At 42.7% G+C, this 22,551-nt stretch overlaps 1 protein-coding gene across 12 annotated transcripts in view; it reads left to right on the plus strand.

The window, feature by feature from the left end:
- The first annotated feature begins 7,479 nt into the window (after positions 1-7,479).
- LOC113181016 (spectrin alpha chain, non-erythrocytic 1) overlaps positions 7,480-22,551 on the plus strand; it is a 70,725-nt gene continuing 55,653 nt past the window's right edge. For all 12 annotated transcript variants that reach the window (XM_026386317.2, XM_026386321.2, XM_026386323.2 and 9 more), the window contains exons 1-3: positions 7,480-7,561; positions 20,400-20,639; positions 21,971-22,096. In XM_026386317.2, coding sequence (XP_026242102.1) covers positions 20,403-20,639; positions 21,971-22,096 — 363 coding nt within the window. In that variant the 5' untranslated portion in view covers positions 7,480-7,561; positions 20,400-20,402. The remainder of the gene's footprint in view (positions 7,562-20,399; positions 20,640-21,970; positions 22,097-22,551) is intronic.

Consider the following 22,551-nt stretch of genomic DNA (forward strand, 5'->3'; position numbering starts at 1 on the left):
GGCACGGTTGCACATACTTTTGAAATCCCAGTGATGCAGGAAGCTGAGGTAGGAGGATCACAAGTTTAAAGCCAGTCTCAGCAACTTAGTAAGACCCTGTCTAAAACAATAAGAAGGGCTAGGGATATGGCTCAGAGGTTAAGTTCCCCAGGATCATTCCCCAATACCAATAAATAAATAAGTAAAACATTTTTTAAAAAAGGGGAAAAAATTGAATATGAAAAATCACTGGGGACTGGGGATGTAGCTCAGTAGTAGAGTATATCGTGTGAAGTCCTAGGTTCAGTCCCTAGCACCAAAAAACAAACAGAGGCTGAGGTTGTGGCTCAGCAGTAGAGTGCTCCCCTGGCACATGTGAGGCCCTGGGTTCGAGCCTCACTGCCACATAAAAATAAATTAATTTTTTAAAAAGGTATTGTATCCAATTACAACAAAAAAATAAATGTTTAAAACAAACAAAAAAACTCTCAATGGACAAGATGATATTAAGGTATCTCATAGTAACTTTTTTTTGAGGGGGGTACCAAGGATTGATCTCAGGGGCACTGAACCACTGAGCCACTTCCCCCGCCCTAGTTTGTATTTTATTAGAGAGAGGGTCTCATTGAGTTGCTTAGTGCCTTGCTTTTGCTGAGGCTGGCTTTGAACTTGGGATCCTCCTGCCTCAGCCTCCCCTGCTCCTGGGATTAGAGGTATGCTCTACTGCACCTGGCTTCTCGTAGTGATTTTTTTTTTTTAATGTGTAGTCGTAGATGGACACAGTAGGTTTATTTTATTTATGTGGTGGCGAGGATCGATCCCAGTGCCCCACACATGTAAGGCAAGCACAACCCCAGCCCTCATAGTGTTTTAATATTCTTCCTCTAGACGTGGTTAGCAGTTTTGCATATGTCAGTCAGTACCAGTATTCCTGATATATTCTCAATGGTAAACCAAGAAAGGAGAGCATTGGGAGGCCAGGGTTTTGATGTCCACTGATAATGTCACCTCAGAGATCATGATCAACAGTGGACTGATACAGCTCCAAATAGGCGGAAGCATCCAGATTCCTTACCATAGAATGCCAGGAGCTGCATTTGCTTTTTAACTCAAGTACTTGTCTGCTGGCTTTTTTCCAACTTGACCTCGTTTCTCAGGCTGAGTGCCCACATTTTTGTCATATCATTGTCCTATATTATCTTTGAGCAAATGTGATGATGCATTAAAAATTCCAGTAAGACAGAAACTCTACACGTCCATTGTAGAGAAGAATGGAGTTGCTCTGAGGGTTTCCCACCCATGCATTTAGAGCTTTTCCCTCCGTCTCAAACTTGCTATGATGGTAGCAGTGATGCGATTAGTGACATCTCAGGCCCAGGATAACCAAAAATAAGAACTGTAGAGCTTCTTTTGGGGTGTGTGTATGTGTGTGTGTGTGTGGGGGGGCACTGGGTATTGAACCCCAGGGCCTTGAGCATGCTAGACAGGCATTCCACCACTGAGCAATATTTTAGCCCCCTTTTAAAAATTTTAAAGGCTGGGGTTGTGGCTCAGGAGTAGAGCACTAGCCTAGCACATGTGAGGCTCTGGGTTTGATCCTCAGCACCACATAAAAATCAATAAATAAAACAAAGGTATTGTGAAAAAAAATATATGTTGAGACAGGGTCCTGCTAAATCACTCAGACTGTCCTCAAATTTGTAATCCTCCTGCCTCAGCCTCCCATGTCACTGGGATTATAGTCCATAGAGCTTCTTACAGGTCCTTATCACACACAGCCATTCCCTTCCCTTTTCTTTGTTCTACCTAATGAATTCCGGATAGTGGATTTCCTGTGGATTTATAGCAAACAGATGAGAGCTGTAGTCTTCCAGCAGTGTGATGCATTTACAAAGACACTCATTATACAGAAGTTTATCTTCTAGCTTACAGCCACGCTCCATTTTTAAAAAATACCAGTTTATACAAGCTTATGTATTCTAGAAACATTTTTTGTTTGTTTTAGCTTTTTCAGGATGTACGCTAAATGCAGAATATGATCCTGTATTAGAACCTGGACCAGAGAAAAGGATTTTTCTGCACATTTGTTTTTTGGCTATAAAGAATATTAGAGCAGAACATGATGGCATACATCTGTTATTCCAGCAACTCGGGAAGCTGAGGCAGGAGAATCACAAGTTACTGCCCAGCCTGAACAAAATAAATAAATAAAAGAATAAAGAAAACCCATTGGGCAGTTTGCAAAACTTGCATAAGGTCTATGTATTAGATAGTAGTATTTTGTCAATATTGATTTCTTGACTTTGATAAACAAATACATATGGAAGTAAATGGGAGTGATGTCTACAACTTATTTTCAAATGATTTGGAGAGGGGATGAACCTATATGTATAGATATGTGTATATGTATTTTTTATTCTATATGTATATGTGCATGTACACATAGAATAATAAAGCAAATATGTTCAAAGGTTAACAACAGAGGAATCTGGATTTAGGGCATACGGGATAATTTCAACTTATAACATTTTGCAAAGTTGAAATTATTTCAAGGTTAAAAGGCGACCTTACCCTCCCCCCCCCAAAAAAAAAAAAAAAAACTTAAGACCCCTTCATGCACCAGGTACAATGGCACATACCTGTCATCCCACCTACTTGGGATGCTGAGGCAGGAAAATCATAAGTTTTAGGTCAATTTGGGCAACTTAGCAAGACCTTGTCTCAAAATTTTAAGGACTGGGGATGTAGTTCATGATAGTTCACATGCCTAATGTATGTGAGGCCCGAGGCTCTATCCTCAGTACTACCAAAAGAAAATCCCACAAAGCCAAAAAAACAAAAACCCTTCATGTTTACAGTTGTTCCAACAAGATGACAAAATCACATTGTAGAAGCTACAACCTTATAACTGGATCCTGGTGACTAAGGTAGTCTTGAAGCCATCAACTTGTAACAGGATGGAGAGCAGGTTTGTTTTTTGGAGAGGTGAGGGGGACAGATACCAGGGATTGAATTCAGGGGCACTTGACCACTGAGTCACACCTCCAGCTCTTTTTTTTTTTTTTTTTTTTTTAATTTAGAGACAGGGGCTGGGGACATAGCTCAGTTGGTAGAATGCTTGCCTTGCATGCACTAGGCCCTAGGTTCAATCCCCAGCACCATAAAAAAAAAAAAAGAAAAAGAAAAATTAGAGACAGGGTCTCTCACTGAATTGCTTAGGGGCTTGCTAAGTTGCTGAGGCTGGCAATCCTCCTGCCTCAGCCTCCCAAGCCACTGGGATTACAGGAATTCACCACTGTGTCCAGCTGTCCAGCTGTAACATGTTTTAGAAATGGCTAAACCCAGGCATGGAGGAAATGGTATAGTGGTGAGGTAAATTGGAACAAGATTGTGGAGGCTCTGGAAAAGTTCATTTAAATCGTTGGGCCATTCTGTAGGCAATGGGAAGTTATTAAAGTTTCCTGAGGGGCTGGGGATGTGGCTCAGGCGGTAGCGCGCTCGCCTGGCATGCGTGCGGCCCGGGTTCGATCCTCAGCACCACATACCAACGAAGATGTTGTGTCCGCCGAGAACTAAAAAATAAATATTAAAAAATTCTCTCTCTCTCTCTCTCTCTCTCTCTTTAAAAAATAAATAAATAAATAAATTCTAAAAAAAAAAAAAAGTTTTCTGAGAAGGTTTGACATGGTTTGTGAAACTAATTCTAACAATATGCTTAAGATGAACAGGATGGGGCTGGGGTTGTAGCTCAGTGGTAGAGCACTTGCCTCACACACGTGAGGGCCTGGGTTCGCTCCTCAGCACCACATAAAAATAAATACATAAAGATATTGTGTCCATCTACAACCAAAAAAAAAAAGATGAACAGGAGGAATGGAGACTGTTCCAGCTTAATATGCAGTCTTACCAGGATCCAGAGGTGACAACGGGGACTGGGCTAGGACAGTAGTTAGGCAGGGGGAAGGGGAGCTCACCCTTCTGCTGTCATCTGGAGTCTTTTAAGCAAGTCAGCCTGATGAGGCCAAACTTCCAGCAGTAATCAGGCCTCTTCTTTGAAGTCCTTGATCTCAGAAACAATTACTTGTGTTTGTTTTTTTGTTCTTGTTTTGCAGTCCAGGGATTGATCCCCAGGGGTACTCTACCACTGAACCACATCCTCAGTCCTTTTTATTTTGAGACAGAATCTTGCAAAGTTGCCCAGCTTGGCTTCAAACTTCTAATCCTCCTGCCTCAGCCTCTCGTGTAGCTGAAATTACACCTGTGCATCACTGAACTGAGCAAAAGTTTAACCATTCTTTTTTTTTTTTTTTTTTAAAGAGAGAGTGAGAATTTTTTTAATATTTATTTTTTAGTTCTTGGCGGACACAACATCTTTGTTGGTATGTGGTGCTGAGGATCGAACCCGGGCCGCACGCATGCCAGGCGAGCGCGCTACCGCTGAGCCACATCTCCAGCCCAACCATTCTTAAGTCTACAGTTCTATGACATTAAGTACGATCACAATGTTATTCAACCATCATTGTCTAGAACTTTCTCATCATCCAGATGGAAATTGTACTCCTCATTCCTTCCTCCCCTCAACCCTTCATAACCACTGTTTTAACCACTTTGTTTTTATGAGTCTGACAATTCAGGGATCTTCTATAAGCAGAAAAATATAATATTTGTATTTTGGTGTCTGGCTTATTTCACTTAGCATAATGTCTTCAAAGTTTATCCAGTCACTGTCTTTAGAAGAAGTGTGCTGGGGCTGGGGATGTGGCTCAAGTGGTAGCGCGCTCGCCTGGCATGCGTGCGGCCCGGGTTCGATCCTCAGCACCACATACAAACAAAGATGTTGTGTCCCCCGAAAACTAAAAAATAAATAAATATTAAAAAAAAAAAATAGAAGAAGTGTGCTATTGCTGGCAAGGTCTGACACTGCAGAATGTCATCTGGGAAGAGGTGCAGTCCCCTTGCCAGCATGGCTTTTCCCAATTAGTTCCTTTCTTTACAGGGAGGAAAAATAGCTCAAGTGCTTACTTTTGAACTCTGGGAGATGAGAAGGGGGTGGAGGTGGGGGGTATTTCTCTTAAGAGAAATACGTGGCTGGAGCATGTGAAAACATCATTACAATCAGTGCACTTCCAAACAGTTGACCTCTTGAACAACTTGAGAAGATGTTGGGACTGCTGAGATGTTTAAGCTTAAGCTACTTATCAAGCCTTCAGCAGACTGCTAGAAACAGAAGGAGTATAGAATCCATTCCTACCCTCTGCTTCTCAGGAGGCAGGGAGAGATGTGACTGAGAACATGGAGTGACTGCTTGTAGAGTTGTCACACTGTCCTGTGTGTGTGTGTGTGTGTGTGTTTCCTGAATTTCTTTTAGAAAACAAAGAAGGCCATTATCTGCTTTATCCTGTTCCTGTCCCTACACCTAGCAGAGTGTAAGGCATCTGCTGAAATTAGTGCGAGGGAGGGAGTCAGACAATAGAACACATGAAAAATGACTTTTGAAATATCTCACTTCCAGTGCCAAATGCAGACTGGGGTGGGTGAGTGAGTGGGGATATTGTTTCTTGGCCATGGCTCAGATCTGAAAAAGGGTCGACAAATAAGATTTTAGTTTCTATATCAGAACAGAGCTGTCTCTTGGGTCCCAAATTTGTTTTACATCTGATAGAGCAGTAAAATCCCCATTTCACTATGGGGCCAGGGTGATTGAAAAGAACAGCCTACACTTCTGAGCCCACCCTTTGCTGGAGCAGAAAGTCTTAGAAATTTTGGAGAGCTGACTGTGTTAGCCATTTTGTAATCAGAGCTGAGCATCTGATTAAAAATTTTGCTGCAGCTGACTGGAGAAGAGGCTATGGACGCCATCAGCTGTTTTCAGAAATGCTCACGCCCGGAAAGAGTTACCCAACCCTTTTTTCTCTGCATTGAAGATTGCAGGAAATGCCTCTCAGTTCCTATGCTTTTCCTCCAGATTCTATAAAACTGCTTCTGGGGTGTGGCCACTCCTTTTCTTTTCTCTGCACTCCAGTGGAGTGGGAATAGGGCAATTTTTCCTATTTTTTATCATGGCCACAGCCAAGGCATTTTAGAAACCAGGTTGCAGATCCAGGCCCAAGAAAAGCAGCCAAACTGCAGAAGACCAGGAAGCACAGGGCTGGCCTGGTCCCAGATTCTGGTGCAATGCCCAGTGCCTTTATATTTATTTAAAGAGGAGGGCCACTTGGTAACCAGGAGGCTGAGGCCCTCCTGAGCTACAGAGTTCCCTGTCTGCCTGACTGCACAGGAATGAGCTGGGTGTTATTCCCAATGACTGTGGCCTGACCAGCTGTCCCTGAAATGGGGGTAGGGAAAGGACTTTCTAAAGGAGGGCTTCTGATTACAGAGTTTAGAGCCAGGCCTTTAAACTGCTAGTATGATAAAGAATAGAAATTGCAGGAATCTTATTTTTCTCTTCTCACAACCCCAACATTCACCTGCATCACAATGTCTCCCTTTTGTACCTGAAGGCAGTAGTTCCAACGACATATGTTCAATCCCTAGCTTTTCTGCTCACTAGCTGCCTGACCTGGAGCAAGAGACCTAGTCTCAATGACAGGGTGTGCATTTGTACAATGGGAAAATAATATCTACCTCGTTAAATTATTGCAAAGTTTTAAAAAATTAAAAGGTAACACATGAAATGTTTAGCTTAGTGCCTGATATACAAGGATAGTTCAATTGTGGGAAAAGGAACCTTAATGTCCTGTTTATGAAACACGACTGATGCACACTATGCCACTGGTGACAGGCGAGAAAGCAAAAGCTTTTTAAATAAATTATTAATTATCCAAATCCTTTAAGGACAGACTATGGCCCGAATTAGTCTATTTTTTTTTTTTTTTCTGATCCAGATTTGACCTTTTTTCTTACATCCTCCTCAAACCCAGAGTCCCAAATCATCGTTTTCTTGACTCCAGCTCCCACCAGAGCAGGCTGACTTGGGTCCCCAGCGCCAGCCTCCTAGGGACAGGGTGTTTTTCCAGCCAGGGCGCAGCATCCCTATCCAGACTGCAGCTATGGCCTCTGCCCCGCCCTTCGCCGCAGTCCTGGAAGGGCTCCCAGGGGCGAAGGGGTGCGGTGCAGATTCTCTGCAGGGCGGGCGGGGAGGGGCAGGATTGGAGGATCCAAGCTGCAGGAAGGGCGGTTGCGCCGCCAGGGCGGAGGCAGTGATTCTACCGCACCATCACCCCCACCCCTTGCGCGCGCCCTATTTCCCCATCCTCCCGCCGCCCTCTCTGCGACGGCCGCTTCGGCCCCTTCCGCGCGTGCTCGGCCCTTTCCGCGGAGCGGTCGAGCAAGTAGCCCGCTGGAGCTCCGCCCTCTTCGCTCCTCCGGCGCGCTCCCCCGCCCTTCTTCTGTGCCAGGCCGCTTCCCCCACACTCGTGCCTGCTCGACGCGGGAACGCGCGTGACTGCTTATAAAAGAGGCGGGGCGCGCGCGTCGCCGCCACTACCCGCTGCGGAGCGAACGGCGCAGAGCGGAGGCCGCGGAAGCGCGTCGGTCCCTCAGCACCCCTCAGCCCGGGCACCCACGGCCCTCACAGGAGCCGGTGAGAGGGGCCGCGGGCCAGCTCGGGGCGGGAGCGGGGTCCTGGTCAGCCGACCCCAGGGCTGGGCCCGCAGCCCTCGGGCGGGGCGGGGCGGTGTCGGCGCTCGGACAGGTGAGCCGGGCAGGCCTCGCCGCCCCTTCGGCGTCCCTGCCGCCGGGCGAGCCGCCGCCACCGCCCTTGTGGCGCGAGGGCTGCGGAGGAGCTGCGGGCCGGGCCGTGGCGCCGGCAAGTCATTGACGGGGGGAGGGGGCGCGAGGCCGCGGGGCTCCACCCTGCAGTCGGCCGCGGCAGGTGGGTGGGGGCTCCGTCTGCTCTCCGCCTTCTCCTCTTCCCTGCCCGGCGCACCCTCGCCACCCCCGGTCCCCTGCCTGGTTGGGAGCGACGGGTGCAGCCCACTTTCCCAAGTCAACGCAGGCAGTGCCGGCCGCCCCTCGAAAGAGCAAGAGCCCTGCGCACAGAGCCAGGGGCTCCTCGACTTCGGTCTCTTCCTGCAGCGAGACTGTCTGCCCTCTCTCTAGCCCGAGAAGGTCGAAGATGGGCCGGCTCCTTTTCTTTCCTTGTAATAAGCGTTTCTTTCATCCCCAATTGTGATCTTCTTGTAAATAGTAGGTAGAAGCTGCGCTTGCTTGGCATGAGACCCAAGTCAGATAACTTAATAGCTTTTGGGGGGGAGGGGGGACTGGGTCTTTCACGTCGAGGGCAGGGTATTATTTGAGTATATTTTCAAAAAATTCTACAACCGTGCCATTCTTTTTGTTTGGAAGCAGCCCAGCGAATTTGATTAGAAGCTTCCCAAAGAAAAGGGCTTTTAAAAATCTTTCTTAGATATTGGAATAAAATGTTATAAATAAGGGGCTTCTTAAAGTTAAGACTTCAGTATATTTTAAATGAAAGGCATGAATAACTCAGAAAGCTGGATTAGGATGATTCTTGAACAGCTCCACCACCTTGTCAGGTCTCGTTTATATAATAGATCCTAAAATATTTAGGTCCTTTGTTCAGTGTTCATCATGGCTGTCGGGGAAGAATAGGAAGAGAGACCATATGAAGTATTTTCATAATGAGAAATTGCGTCGTCATAGCAATTGGACTTAAGTAAAACAGAATGTATCAAAGATGGAAGGGTGGGGGTGTCTTGCAGGCAAGAAACAAAATCTTAGGAACAGCAGCAGGAACAGTCAGCTGTATGAAGCCATTAAGCCACAGTTCGCATTCCTGAAACTAGTCATTTATTTTTCCTTTTCAATGCAGCTAATGTCTTAGATTTTGAAAGGTCAAGTTGAAGTCAAAGTTTTAAAAATGTGCTGGGAGGACGGTGGTGGTGGCAGTGTGTGCTACAGTAAAAGGCCTCTGCAGGAAATTAACGATAAGCTTTTTTTAGTAACTGGGCCAATAATTACTCAAAGGACCCCTCAAAGTGTGTTAACTGTTGCCCAGGGACCTAAGTGGAGAGAATGGAAAGGAGAATTTGCCCTGTACTGCAGAGCATGAAAGCAGTTCTTATAGTAAACCATCAGCTTGGTAACTTATTCTCTGATATGATTTTGGTCTTGGCAGTGTGTTTTGTGGTAATCTAATTGGAGAAATCTGATATGTCTCAGGCCCCAGATATAAGCCTGTCAAGCAATCTAATGAACAGGTTTAGATGGGGAGAGTTGTCTTAAGAATATCTCTTGGTCCCCTGAGTAGAATTTTCTCTTCTTTTCCTTCCCTGACTTCATGCCAAAGGGTGGGGCCACTGCAGATCCTGAGAAGTGGACCATAGAAATAGTCCTCCACCTCCTGTCATTGCTGAACTTGCACTGAGGACAGAGGGTCGAGGGCAGCCTGCCTTTGTAATCAATCCTCCTTGGGCTATGTGAGAACTCCACTAGTTATGCACCCACATCTGCTTCAGGACATCAGCTGCAGCCTTACTGTAGAAGAATGCAACACTCTGGTGGCAAATGCTGACCCCAGGAATGCAGAGGAGGTCTGCATAGCTGATCACTTAAGGCCAGTTCACTGGAGCTGCTGTTCAGGGAACCATCACCTCCTGTCCAGTTCTTTTACATATTCCTTTTGAACCAGTTTTAAACAGGAAATAGTATTTGTAAAGGAGGTGAATCTGTAAGCTAGGCCCAGTAGATCTTTGTAGCTTGAGTTCTATCTTGTTCTGATAATTTAATGAAATATTACTCTTTTATTGTGAATGGAAGGGGAATTAGAAATCATCTAGTCCAGGAATTCTCAGTTTATCAGAACGTGGATGGGGGATGGCATGTTTAGTTTTAAAAGTATGTTCAGACCAGACTGGGGTTGTAGCTCAGTGGTAGAGCGCTTACCTGGTATTTGTGAGTCCTTGGATATGATCCCAAGTACTGGGGGAAAAAAAAGGAATATCCAGTATTATTATTTTGACAATTGGGGAAACTGAGGCCCCAAAGAGGATATGATTTGGCCAAGACAGCACATCTAGATGATAGTAACAGCCAAGACCTGGGAACCTTGGTTCTCTTTCCACTTTTTAAATCCCTAGTGAAATTTAGATGCTGTATGGAACATCAAAGAGAACATGCTGGGAAAATAGCTGAAATTTGACTTTTCACTTGTATGCATATGTTTTAACAGTTCTGTTTTCTTCGTTTTGAAATGAGTCTAGTCTGTTTGCCCTTAGAAGCTTGTTATCTTGCTCTTCCCCCTCCACTTTAGACTCCACATTCCTCCATCATGTTGTCATCGTTTCGTAAACGCAGAGTCCAGGTATTTGACCAGCATGCAGAAAATGTGTTGCCTTTTTGGTTTTGCCTGGCTTGCAGTGAAGACACATCTGTGTCAGAAAGGTTGAATGATCCAAAGAGAGGAGAAAAAACCCTGCCTGCATGACCTTTCTGTTAAACAGACTGGTTAGGGTTGGTTTGGGTTTTTGGTGTTACATGATCAGAAGTCTTAATATACATAAATTTCCAAAGCCTCCCATCTTTTTCACCTTCCTCTCTCTCTCTTTATGGCATGAATCTATTTCTTATTGCCATCCTGATGTTTGCATGCATGTAGTTTTTGCTGATTTTTTTTTAAATTGATGGCTGCTTGGTTCTTAAGAACCAAGGAACTAAAGAGATTATTCTAGATATTCGGGGAAATTATGATCTGAGAACATGTAGTATAAGTCATATCTTTCAAATTTGACAGATATTAACTTGGGTTTGTTTGTTTCCTTTTCCATTGACTTCTTTCTTCTGCCACAATCCCTATAATGAAATGGAGCTTGCATTTTGCCTTTAAAAAAAAAAAAAGCTTTCTGTATATTTGTTTTATTTGTATAGTTTTGAGGTGTTTGGTAAAATTGGATTTTTTCCAAAAGGGGGGGAAACTTGAAATTATTATCTTGATATCTTAAAATGAGAAATAAAACTTCGGAAATTTCTAGTGATTATAGATGATAAATCCAAGGCAGACTTTTTTATAAATCAGACCATCGATTTAAATGAGATTTACAAAATAGGCCACATAATCACCTTTTTCTACTTTGAATCTTAGTAAAAATATGATGCACTTAAATACCTTTCATCTGAATTTTACAGGTTAAAAGGTAAGTAGCAGCAAGATAGTATTTGGGAAGCATTCTGAAGTAAGTTTTCTCATCATTGCTCTGCATTTCTGGATTTTGATGCAATGCAGTATGAATCTTTTGCTTTCTTAAAGCTAAGTCCCTGCTCACCTCTGCAGAATTGCGCTAACAACTTGAATTAATTGATGTGAAGGCTGACATGCAGATCCATGATCGTGACTGGAATGTGGTTTTAAGCAAAAATACTTGCTTTTATTCATGGTGTTAAAAGTCTTATTTTATGTATTTTTTTATTTCTCTGCTTACCATCAGATCTGCCACTAAAATCTGCAGCTAAGCTGGTTTTGAGTTAATTTGTTTAATCCGAGAATCAACTGGTATTTAGTTTTATAGATGCTAACTGATTTTTTGGTGGTTTGTTCTCGGGGGAGCCCTTCCACATCCCGGTATGTAGTTCTCTTGCTTTGCAAATCTACAATTTAGTAATAGGCTGGCTTTGTAAGCCATGGGGAAAAGGTATTGTCAGTTCTGCACATTTGAGCTCTGACTAAGCAACAAAAACTAAACCGATGAATGGCTTCCGTGACCTTTTGCATTGGGGTGAAGTTTATAAGTTTTTTCATAGAGCCAGTTGATCTATTTATGCGGTTAGTCCCTAAAAACCTCTTCCTTACAAAACCGTATTATAATACAGCTCATGTCCCGTCCAAAAATCAGTACTTGTCGTGTTCCAAATGTCTCTTAAAATCCAGCACTTTCAGCCAGTGCTTTGTTCCTAATAGAGTCTCTTTTCATCTTCATTTCATATATATATATATATATATATATATATATATATATATATATATATATATCCCCTTTCTTTTGGGGTTCCACAGAGAAACTGTGATTGCCAAATTTTCCTCATCTGAGATCCATGTGAGGGCGTCCTAAGCCACTCACTGAAGGTTCCAAGTTTACAGAATTCAAAGCATTTGACCTTTGGTTTGAAAATGTTTGCATCTCCAGTCCCTTGTTTTGCTTAACCCGGTGTGAATCCCACCCACTGCCTCTCCTGCTTTGCAAAGAACAAGCTCCTACAGTGGCACATAGCTCCCATAGATTAGGGGAAAGTGCTCTATAATTCCCTAAGAACCAAGAGCTGCCTCAAACAGTTGTCTGTTGGCATTCATCAGGAAGACAAAGGTATTCATGTTTCAGTCTGTATTGTAGGAATCCATTTCTAGTTCATAATGTGAATAAGTTTGTGTTGGATATGAGGAGTCATTTTGTAGGCACATTATATCTTTAGATTTAATTAGAAATTTCTAGCTAAACTTACACATTTAGAACCCTCTGTTTCATCCCAGAGATCTGGCAGTATTGTAAGAACGCTGACAAGTCCTTTTCATTTATTACAAAAGAGGACATAGTTGTAATTCCTGTTTTATCCACTTGAGATCAAGTCATTTTGCTTGCTGAATGAGGCAGCTAAGATTTTGACTGCTGCATTGCAGCATTTCTAAATAGCCTACATCCTCAATATTCTCTAATAATATTTGCAAACATATAAATTTTTCCACCAATTACCTTAAACTGGACACTGTCTTTAAACATAGAAAACATGTTAGCACTTTGTTTTCCCTCCTTCATTCTCTATGAACATGGATTTGATTGGCAAAATCAGAGTTGACGATTGGCTTTGAGATAAGCACTTAAATGCACTCCTAGGAAGTCCCTCAGCTGTGGTTTTTAGGCAGTTAGTGGAATAGACAGATAGGCTGGTAAGTTTGAAGATTGGTTTTTTTTGAGGATGCATTTCCCAGATTCTTCCTTTCTAGTATTTTCAAGGCATTAATCCCATAAAGCTGGGGACCACCCAGAACATTCTCTGAGAGTCTGCCTTATCAGATTGCTGCATATTGCCAGGGCACCGGCAGGGTTCTTGCAGTATGCAGCCTTAGTCATGGAAGCAATGTGACGCACACAGGCAGAGTCCAGTGACACTCTGAGAGTTTTTGTGGGTGAGAGAGATTGTAGCACCTTTGGGTGGCAGTGATTCTTGGTGATATTTATGAAAATTTTCCTGTATTCAGTGTGGTCTTTGGAAATTACTCTTTTAGAAGCCAAAATAAACTGGGATTTTTTTTTTTTTTTTCAGTATTGAACCCAAAAGAATTCCATTACCAAGCTACATCCCCAGTTCCTTTTTTGAGACAGGGTCTTGCTAAGTTGCCACAGCTGGCCTCCGATTTGTAATCCTCTTGCCTCAGCCTCCCCAGTTGCTGGGATTACAGGCAGGTGCCCAGCTAGAACTGGGACTCTGGTAGATAAACTAGAGAGCTCCCTATTGGTTTAAGTGGGGGGAAACTCTTATTAGCCCATTGTCTTTTTTGTTGTCTCCTATAATCACCCAAATGAAAAATCTGAATGCCTATTGCAGTGGGAACACATTGGTGACTTTCAGATGTCCAACTCCCCAGAGACAGCGGGTTGTGGCTTGGCAGAGCTCCCACCTGCTGATATCAGCTGATCTACTGCAGGAAAGAAAAGTCCATTATAGCCTGACCAAAGCACTTGGTATAGAATTGACTTGTTCTACTTCACTGGGGTGACAAAGAGGGCCTTTTAGGTTGGTTAATTTCAGCAGGGCCTTGCTGGACCTACTCCCTGGATTGGGCCCCAGCAGGGAGATGTGCTAAGGTAGAACCTTTACAGTATTATTGTGGAGACCCCTCCCCCCGCTCCAAGAGCTTCTCTCAAATGTTATTTCTTAAGAGATTTCCATAGCAGCTAAAGGAGTTAAGAAATTCAGTGTATCCTGTGATAGAAGAAAGGAAAATGCCACAGTTTAATCCTGGAAATTTAGATGTTTTTCGGGAACTCACGTGCAGTGTGCTTATCATTCCATGAGTAACTATGTATAACTATACCTACCCCAGAAAATGTCTTTATAAGGTTTTGTTTGTTTGTTTGTTTTACTGTGGATTGAACTCAGTATGCTCTACCACTGAGCTACACCCCAGCCCTTTTTATTTTTATATTTATTTATTTTTGGTACTGGAGATTGAAACCAGAGGCACTTAACTACTAAGCCACATCCCCAGTCTATTTTACTTAGAGACAGAGTCTCACTGAGTTGCTTAGGGCCTTGTTAAGTTCTGAGGCTGCCCTGTATTTGCAATCCTCTGGCCTCAGCTTCCTGAGTTGCTGAGATTGCAGGCATGTGCTACCACAAGAAAGTCTTATAAACAAGCAAATTAAATTAATAATTTCCTGATTTTTTTCTCTCTTGTTTCCCTGGGATAAGAACAATGAAAGTATGTAAATGATTCTAACCTTTATTGTTTACTAACTACGACTGAATCTTTTTTTGGTGGTGGTGGGGCAGGAACAGGGATTGAACTCAGGAGCACTTGCCCACTGAGTCACATCCCCAGCCCTATTTTGTATTTTATTTAGAGACAGGCTCTCACTGAGTTGCTTAGTGCCTCACCATTGCTGAGGCTGGCTTTGAACTCACAATCCTCCTGCCTCAGCCTCCCAAGCCGCTGGTATTATAGGTGTGCACCACTGCACCTAGTTTAAGACTGAATCTTAAAGATGTAATTCTTTTTTTTTTTTAGAACTGAGAATTGAACCCAAATATGCTCTTAGCACTGAGCAACATCCCCAGCCCTTTTTGAGATAGGGTCTCACTAAGTTGCCAATGCTGCCCTTGAACTTGAAGTTCTCCTGCCTCTCAAATTACTGGGATTACAAGTGTGTACCACCATGCCAAACTTGATTTTTCTTTTAATGATTAATACCTCACTTTCCCTTTTTTATCCCCCCTCCAAAGTGAGGTTGGAAAAGAGAGAGTAAAAGAAATTAATAAACAATTAAACATCAGCTTCAGTACTGTTAAAAATCACCAGTTCTTGCTGGTGTAGTGGCTCATATCTGTAATCCCAGTGACTCAGGAGGTTGAGACAGGAGGATCACGAGTTTCAGGCCTGCCTCAGCAACTTAGCAAGGCCCCAAGCAACTTAGTGAGACCCTGTCTCAAAATAAAAAGGACTGGGGATGTAACTCAGTGGCAAAGTGACCCTTGGTGCAATCCCCAGTACAAAAAAACAAAATCACTGATTCGTATATACTTGTTTAGGAACCAAAGAAAGGATCCTGAAACACCCTGGGCTCTGCGACTTGCTTACCAATCACCTTTGTCTCCTGACTAGTTATAAAGTGACATCTAGGCACGGTAGCTAGGACCTATAATTTGAGGCCAGCCTGGACCACTTAGTGAGACCCTGTCTCAAAATTAAAATAGAGCTAAGGATGAAGCTCAGTGTAGAGCACCCCTGGATTCAATCCCCAGCTCTACAAAAAATAAAAAATTGAAGCTCCAGTAGTTTCTTTATTTTCAAGTTTGCTAAGCACATAGTCTGCCTGTGAATAAGTTCCTGTAGTTCCTGAGGAGCTGCAAGCTCCTTAGAGAACTTAAAAATGTATATTTGTAAGAAAAAAAATAATTGTTTGCAGAAGGAGATAGTACTGTAAGGTGAGTGGTAAGGCAGCTGGAGGAGAGGAGACTTCTGACCCAGAAAAATTCACAGAGGCTGAGGGATCTGCTTTAGACTTTGGAAGACTTGGATGATACTAAATGGTGGAGAGAAAAGTGTGTTTCAGGTAAAGGGAGCATTTCAAGTTGAGAAATGAACCCTGCCCAGGTGAGATACAGCTAGAAGGTGAATGAGCGGTCAGATTGAGCTCAAGGTAAGCATGGCTGGCAATGGTAGTGGTCCTTGTCCAAAACTAGCCTTCTCTAATAAACTATGTTGATGCACTTGGGTGCAGTGTCAACCAGAACTGCCTATAATAAGTAATTAAGTGCTATTAGTGAAACTCTGCTCTCAGCATTTAGCTTCTCAAGGTCACCTTAGTTTTTGGTTTTATGGATTTTCAAAGTCTGTTTTAAGAATAGAAGATATTCACACCTGTAATTCTAGTCACTTGAGGCAAGAGAATGGCAAGTTTGAGGTCAGTCTCAACAACTTAGGGAGACCTGGTCTCAAAATTTAAAAGGTCTGAGGATATAGCTCAGTAGTAAAGCAGCCTTGGGTTCAATCCCTAATAGCCACCCCCTCTCCACCCAAAAAAAGATATTTATGGTTGGTGGGGTGGCTTAGTAGAAGAGTGCTTACCTAGCATGTAAGAGGCCTTGAGTTCTATTCCCAGCATCACAAAAGAAAAAAAAAATCTATTTTTTTCCACTCACAGTTGTCTACTGGGGACCCAAAGGTGTGCCTTCCTGAGCTTTGTTTCCCTGAGGTTCCACCCTGTGCTTCCTTAGAGGACATGCCTGGTGGTCAGTCCAAGATTGGTAACTCAGACTTATTCATTAGGGTGACATCTAGTTGTGTAGCTTTAGTCAGCACAGTCTTTGTTTGCCCTTGTCACAGATCTAGTATTTATCTGGACAGGATTCTAACTTCACAGTATAGCAAGTGGACGCTTCATTATTGTGTCATCTCTGCCCCAGTGAGTGAATTCAGGGCAGCTACACTCTCAGTATGTGCTTGGTAATATTCTTTTCTTTTTCTTTTTTCTTTTTTTTTTTTCAAATTGTAGTTGGATATAGTACCTTTTATTTATTGATTTATTTTTATGTGGTGCTGAGGATTGAATCCAGGGCCTGGCGTGTGCTAGGCGAGCACTCTATCGCTGAACCACAGCCCCAACCCCCCATCAAGCCTTTCTTAATGTCCTCTGTGTTAGTCACCTTTTCATCCTTAATGTGATAAAATGCCTGAGAAAAACAAAGGAAGAAGGATCTCTTTTGGCTCATGGTTTCAGAGATTTCAGTTCATGGTCGCCTGACTCTGCTATTTCTGAGCCTTGTGTGAAGAACATCCTAGCATAAGGGTGTGGCAGAGCATAACTGCCACCTCACAGTAGCTGGGAAGCAGAATGTCAGGAAGGGGCTGGTAGAGAAGATATGCCCTCCAGGGCATGCCCCACAATGATTCACTTCTTCCAAGGAGGTCCCCTTCATACATTTCCACCACCTTCAAATAATGTCATCAAATTATGAATTCATCAATGGATTAATCCACTGATGGATGAGATTAGAGCCCATGTTCCAATCACCTGCCAAGGGCTGAACTGGGGAGCAAGCCTTCAACACATGAGCATTGGGGAACATTCCAGATCCAAGCCATAATAACCTATATACACCAGAAATCAGGGATTCAAAGATGAGGTTACTCAGACTCATCATACGCTGTAAAGTGAATATGAGTGCTTTACAAATCTATGGAAGAGCAGTTGCATCTGAGGAGGGAAGGGAGGCGTGCTGTGTGCAGTTTTGTAAGGCTGCAGCTTACTTATTTCACCTGGGCATTGAGAATAAAAATAGGAGTTATCCAGGCAGAGAAGAGATGGGGCATTCTAGGCCAAGGAATTGTGGGCATGTGGCTTATAGTTTTACAAGGAATTGTAATTTGGAAAAGATTGAATATTTCTGCACACCAGTGGGGTAGGGGTAGGAAGATTGAGTGAAAAGGAACCAGAGAAATTTGGGGCCAGGTGGTGAAGGTCTTGCTAGTCAAGAGACTTCTTTCTCAGTCAGAAGCGAGCTATAAAGGTTTGGGAGTGATGTGGTAAAGAACATTTCTTTTTATAGTTAAAGAAAAAATTCAAACTGTGGAAAACAATAATTGGACAAAAGTAACTGGTGGCTGTGCAGAGTATAATTTGGAAGGTAGGATGATATAGCTAAAAAAACCTCAAGGACTTTTCAGTGAGGAGAAAGTCTCTTCAGAGAAAGGTATCCCTCAGAGCTGATCATGTGTACAGGCCTTTCCCCAGTCTCACCGTGCTGTCACCTCCCACTGCCATGTGAGCAGCACCCTGCTGACTTTCACCCCACCCTCAGCCTGCTGGTTCTTTCCATTAGCAGGCCATAGAACAATAGGAAGAGCGCCCCCCCAGGTTTCCTTGGTAACACAGTGTTTACACCTTTTGTACATTGTAGAACAAGAGCTAGAAGGGACTGTAACACCTCTTCTGCTTCTTAACAAATCCAGAATCCACCTACAGACTGTAGTTTAAGAGTTGGGAGGGCCTGGACCATGCCATGTTCACCTGCCATTGTTAACCACTCTAGAGAACTGAAGCGTAGACAGAAAAGCTGGCTTGTGCTGACAAATTTAGAAGATTTCTGTCCTTATATCTGTTTACTTCTGTGATCCTCAATTGAAAGTGCCTTATTCTTGAAAGGAGCAAGTAGAATATTTTGTGTTTATCACATAGGTCGGATTCTCTTTCTCTCCCCCTCTTTTTTTTTGGGGGGGGGGTACTGGGACTGAACCCAGGGGTGTTATACCACTGAACCACATCCTCAGCTTTTTAATTTTTTATTTTGAGACAGGGCCTTGCTAAGTTGCTGAGGCTAGGCTTGAACTTGGAATCCTCCCACCTCAGCCTCCCAAATTGCTAGGATTATAGGCATGTGCCACTGCACCCAGCATCAGGTTCTCTGTTTGACATTAAAATTTAGTGACAAATCTGAGGGCTTAAAGTTGGGGTGGGTGAAATTATACAGGGAAGCACCACTGTGCAGTTAGAGTACATTTATAGTTAACTTGAAATGGATGTTGGATCTGTGAAACCTCCTTTTCTTTTTTCCCCAATTTATTTCTTAGTTGTAGGTGGACACAATATCTTTATTTCATTTTTATGTGGTGCTGAGGTTTGAACCCAGTGCCTCATTGAGCCATGACCCCAGCCCTTTTTTATTGTTGGTTTTAAAATTTTTTAATTTTATTTTTTTGGTGGTGCTGGGGATTGAACCCAGGACCTTGTGCATGCAAGGTAAGCACCCTACCAACTGAGTTACAACCCCAGCCCAGTCTCCTGTCTTTCTAAAAACAATAGGTAGAATACATCTTTCACAGTACTCCTCCCCATAAAATCATAAACTGATTTTATTTTATTTTATATACACATATATTTGTAGATGGACACAATACCTTTTTTTTTAATTTAGTAGTAGTTGTTTTAATATGGTGCTAGAGATCAAACCTAGTGCCTCACGTGTGCTAGGTGAACACTCAACCACTGAGCCACAACTCCAGCCTATAAACTGTGATTTTATTTGTGCACAGGCAAATGAAACTAAGCTTTTCCATTGCCCGGGCTGATAGTCTGAAGAAGATATGTAGGGTTGACATTTTAGAATAACTGAGAACTCAGCTACTTTGCCTTTTTGTTGATTTTGAGGACTCGGTTATTTTATAATCATTTCTTTCATTGAATAACAGGCTGTGGTCTAGAAAGATAGAAAAACTGAGGGTATAAGTAATTTTATTCTAACCTCCACACCATAAAATTTAGAGACCAGGTGAAGGACTTTTGAATGGACTTATCAATAATTCTCTGAGGATCATCATTGGTGTTTCCTTTGAATCCTTAAAGCCCTTATAGAATTGGCAATATAAATAGTTCTTAGCTAGGTGTGGTGGTGCACACCTGTAATCCCATACTTGGGAGACTGAGGCAGGAGGATTACAAATTTGAGGCCAGTTTGATCAACTTAGCAAGACCCTGTCTCAAACTTAAAACAAAAAACAAAAAATTTTTTTAAGGGCTGGAGATATAATTCAGCGGCAGAACACCTCTGGGTTCAATCCTCAGTAGTAGGAAAAAAAAAAAAAAAACTCACCAAACGAAAAACATTTCTTCCACTTGTCTTTTTCCTTTGGTTTCATTGCCATCTTGACTGGGCAATGACTGAGGAGCCCAGGTAGGTAGGTGTTTTAGTAAGGGCCTTGCTTTCTCATTCTTAGAAGAGACTACTTTCTCAGTTCATTTTTCTGCCAAGGGTTTCTGATAATTCATTCCCTCAGAGAGGCTAGTTCCCCTGAGTCTATCTTGGTATCTTTTTTTTTTTTTAATTAAAAATTTTTTTATAGTTGTAGATGGACAGAATGCCTTTTTTTGGTTTACTTATTTTTATTTTTTTATTTATTTTTTGAAGAGAGAGAGTTTTTTAATATTTATTTTTCAGTTTTCGGAGGACACAACATCTTTATTTTATTTTTATGTGGTACTGAGGATCGAACCCAGCGCCCCGCGCATGCCACGCGAATGGGTTACCACTTGAGCCACATCCCCAGCCCTTTTTTGGTTTATTTTTATGTGGTGCTAAGGATCAAACCCAGAACCCCAAACATGCCAGGAAACACGTCCCTGGACACTGATTTACAACTCCAGCCCCTGTCTTGGTATCTTGTAGTACTTATCTCGGGAAATCTGTCTTTTCAGAAAATGGATCCAAGCGGGGTCAAGGTGCTGGAAACAGCTGAAGACATTCAGGAGAGGCGACAGCAGGTCCTGGACCGGTACCATCGCTTCAAGGAGCTCTCAACCCTACGACGTCAGAAGCTAGAAGATTCATATAGATTCCAATTTTTCCAAAGAGATGCTGAGGAGCTGGAGAAGTGGATTCAGGAGAAACTTCAGATTGCTTCTGATGAGAATTATAAAGATCCAACCAACTTGCAGGTGTGTTTGATCTTCCTGAGATTCCTACAAAATTCAAGAGCCCAAAGGTTCTTTTCCAAAAATTGGAAAAAGTTATCGGGTAGCAAGAAGAATATAGATTAGACATAAGGAAGGACTGTCTTGCTATTCTTGAAAAGCCCCTTGTATTTTAGTAAGAGTGAATGTGGGGTTTTGCAGGTATTAATTTTTCTTTTCTGGATGCTTTAGAACTAATGGTTCTCAAACACTGCCTTAAAACACATTGGTATCCCTAAAATTTTTTTTCAGAAAAGGTCTGAATTCTTAGGACTGTGTGTGTTTGAGAAAGGCATGCTAACAATGCTGTTGCTGGCAAAGATTCATAGTTACGAGTCCTTTAAGACTCTTTAGTACTTATCCAAAGCAAAGTGTGAATTTTGTAATATTGAAATTTACCTCAATAAATTTGTTAAAGGGAAACTTCTCATTTGTGTGTGTGTGTGTGCGCGTGTGCACGCGCTAGGGATGAAACCCAGGGCTTCAAATATGCTGGGCAAGCATTCTGCCACTCCAGCCTTCTCATTGATTTTTGGCAAGAAACTTTATATTTATTTATTTATTTTAGTTAAAAAGGTGAACACAATACCTTTATATTTTTATGTAGTGCTGAGGATCGAACCCAGCGCCTCACGCATGCTAGGCAAGCGCTGTACCACTGAGCCACAATCCCAGCCCCAAGAAACTTCTTTAAAAAAAAAAAAATCTTTATTTTACATTTATGTGGTGCTAAGGATCGAACCCAGTGCATCATGCATGCTTGGTGAGCACTCTACCACTGAGCCACAACCCCAGCCCTGTGGGTTCTTTTACTATATACCAAAGTAGTATAAAAAGAAAGAATGAGGAGCACTAGTTGAGAAATCAGTCAGTCCCCTTCCCAGTTCAAGTCTTGATGAATCAGAGGTACTGAGAAATGGAATGTAGACAGAATCAGTATGGCTTCTAAAGCAAGCAAAACAAGGTGTCATGTTGTGAGTGTGAGTCTTTTGTTCAAGGGTAAACACTACATGCTAAGAAGACTTTCAATATGGTTCTGTATTTCTAGAAGGGATTGGATGTCCACAGAAAGACTTATTTCCTGGTAAAGAGTAGAATTAGGATATTTTGTAGCTTGCTGTCTGTAAAGTTGGAGGACCTTGTAAGTAAGCTTCAGAAGGGCAGTGGAGATGCAGTTGGAGTATTTCAGTAGGTGAGCCTTAGGGAGTGAGTAAGGCACTAGAGTACCTTCCTAACTAGAGGAATGGGTCAGGAAGGGAGGGAGGGAGGGTGAGTGCAGTGTGGTGACATCTGTCTCACTTCATATCCTCCACTAGGGAAAGCTTCAGAAACATCAAGCCTTTGAAGCTGAAGTGCAGGCCAACTCTGGAGCCATTGTCAAGCTGGATGAAACTGGAAACCTGATGATCTCAGAAGGGCATTTTGCCTCTGAAACCATCCGGGTGAGTATGAGTGGTGCCTGTACTGATGGCCTTGCCTGGGACGAGGAGGAATTGCATTCATGCTTAAGTGTCAGTTTGGGTTCCTAAAGTGACAGCCCTTTCCAGTCTTTTAGAGAATCTGTGTAATCTCCTGAAGGAGTTGCCCAAATCCTGCCTTTGTATTAAGATTCAGCACAGATATAAACCAGTGCTGTATATTCAGTTAGAAATAAGATTCTTTTGGTAGAACAAACTAGAATGTTATGTTATTTTAAAGAAAATTGTATCATTTAGCTCTAACATTTACAGATGGTAATTGGATGGGAGAGTGTATTAGTGAAGTTGGTAAATTTGGGAATTAGGATGCAAAGATAAATAGGAACAATCACAGCCACTCTGTGGAAAGTTCCGTTTTTCCAAGCTTGCTGTCTGAATTGTGGTGGCTTGCCCTTGAAGGGGTTCATCAAGGTTAGGCA

This window comes from Urocitellus parryii, chromosome 4 (genome assembly GCF_045843805.1).
Source record: "Urocitellus parryii isolate mUroPar1 chromosome 4, mUroPar1.hap1, whole genome shotgun sequence".
NCBI lineage: Eukaryota > Metazoa > Chordata > Mammalia > Rodentia > Sciuridae > Urocitellus > Urocitellus parryii.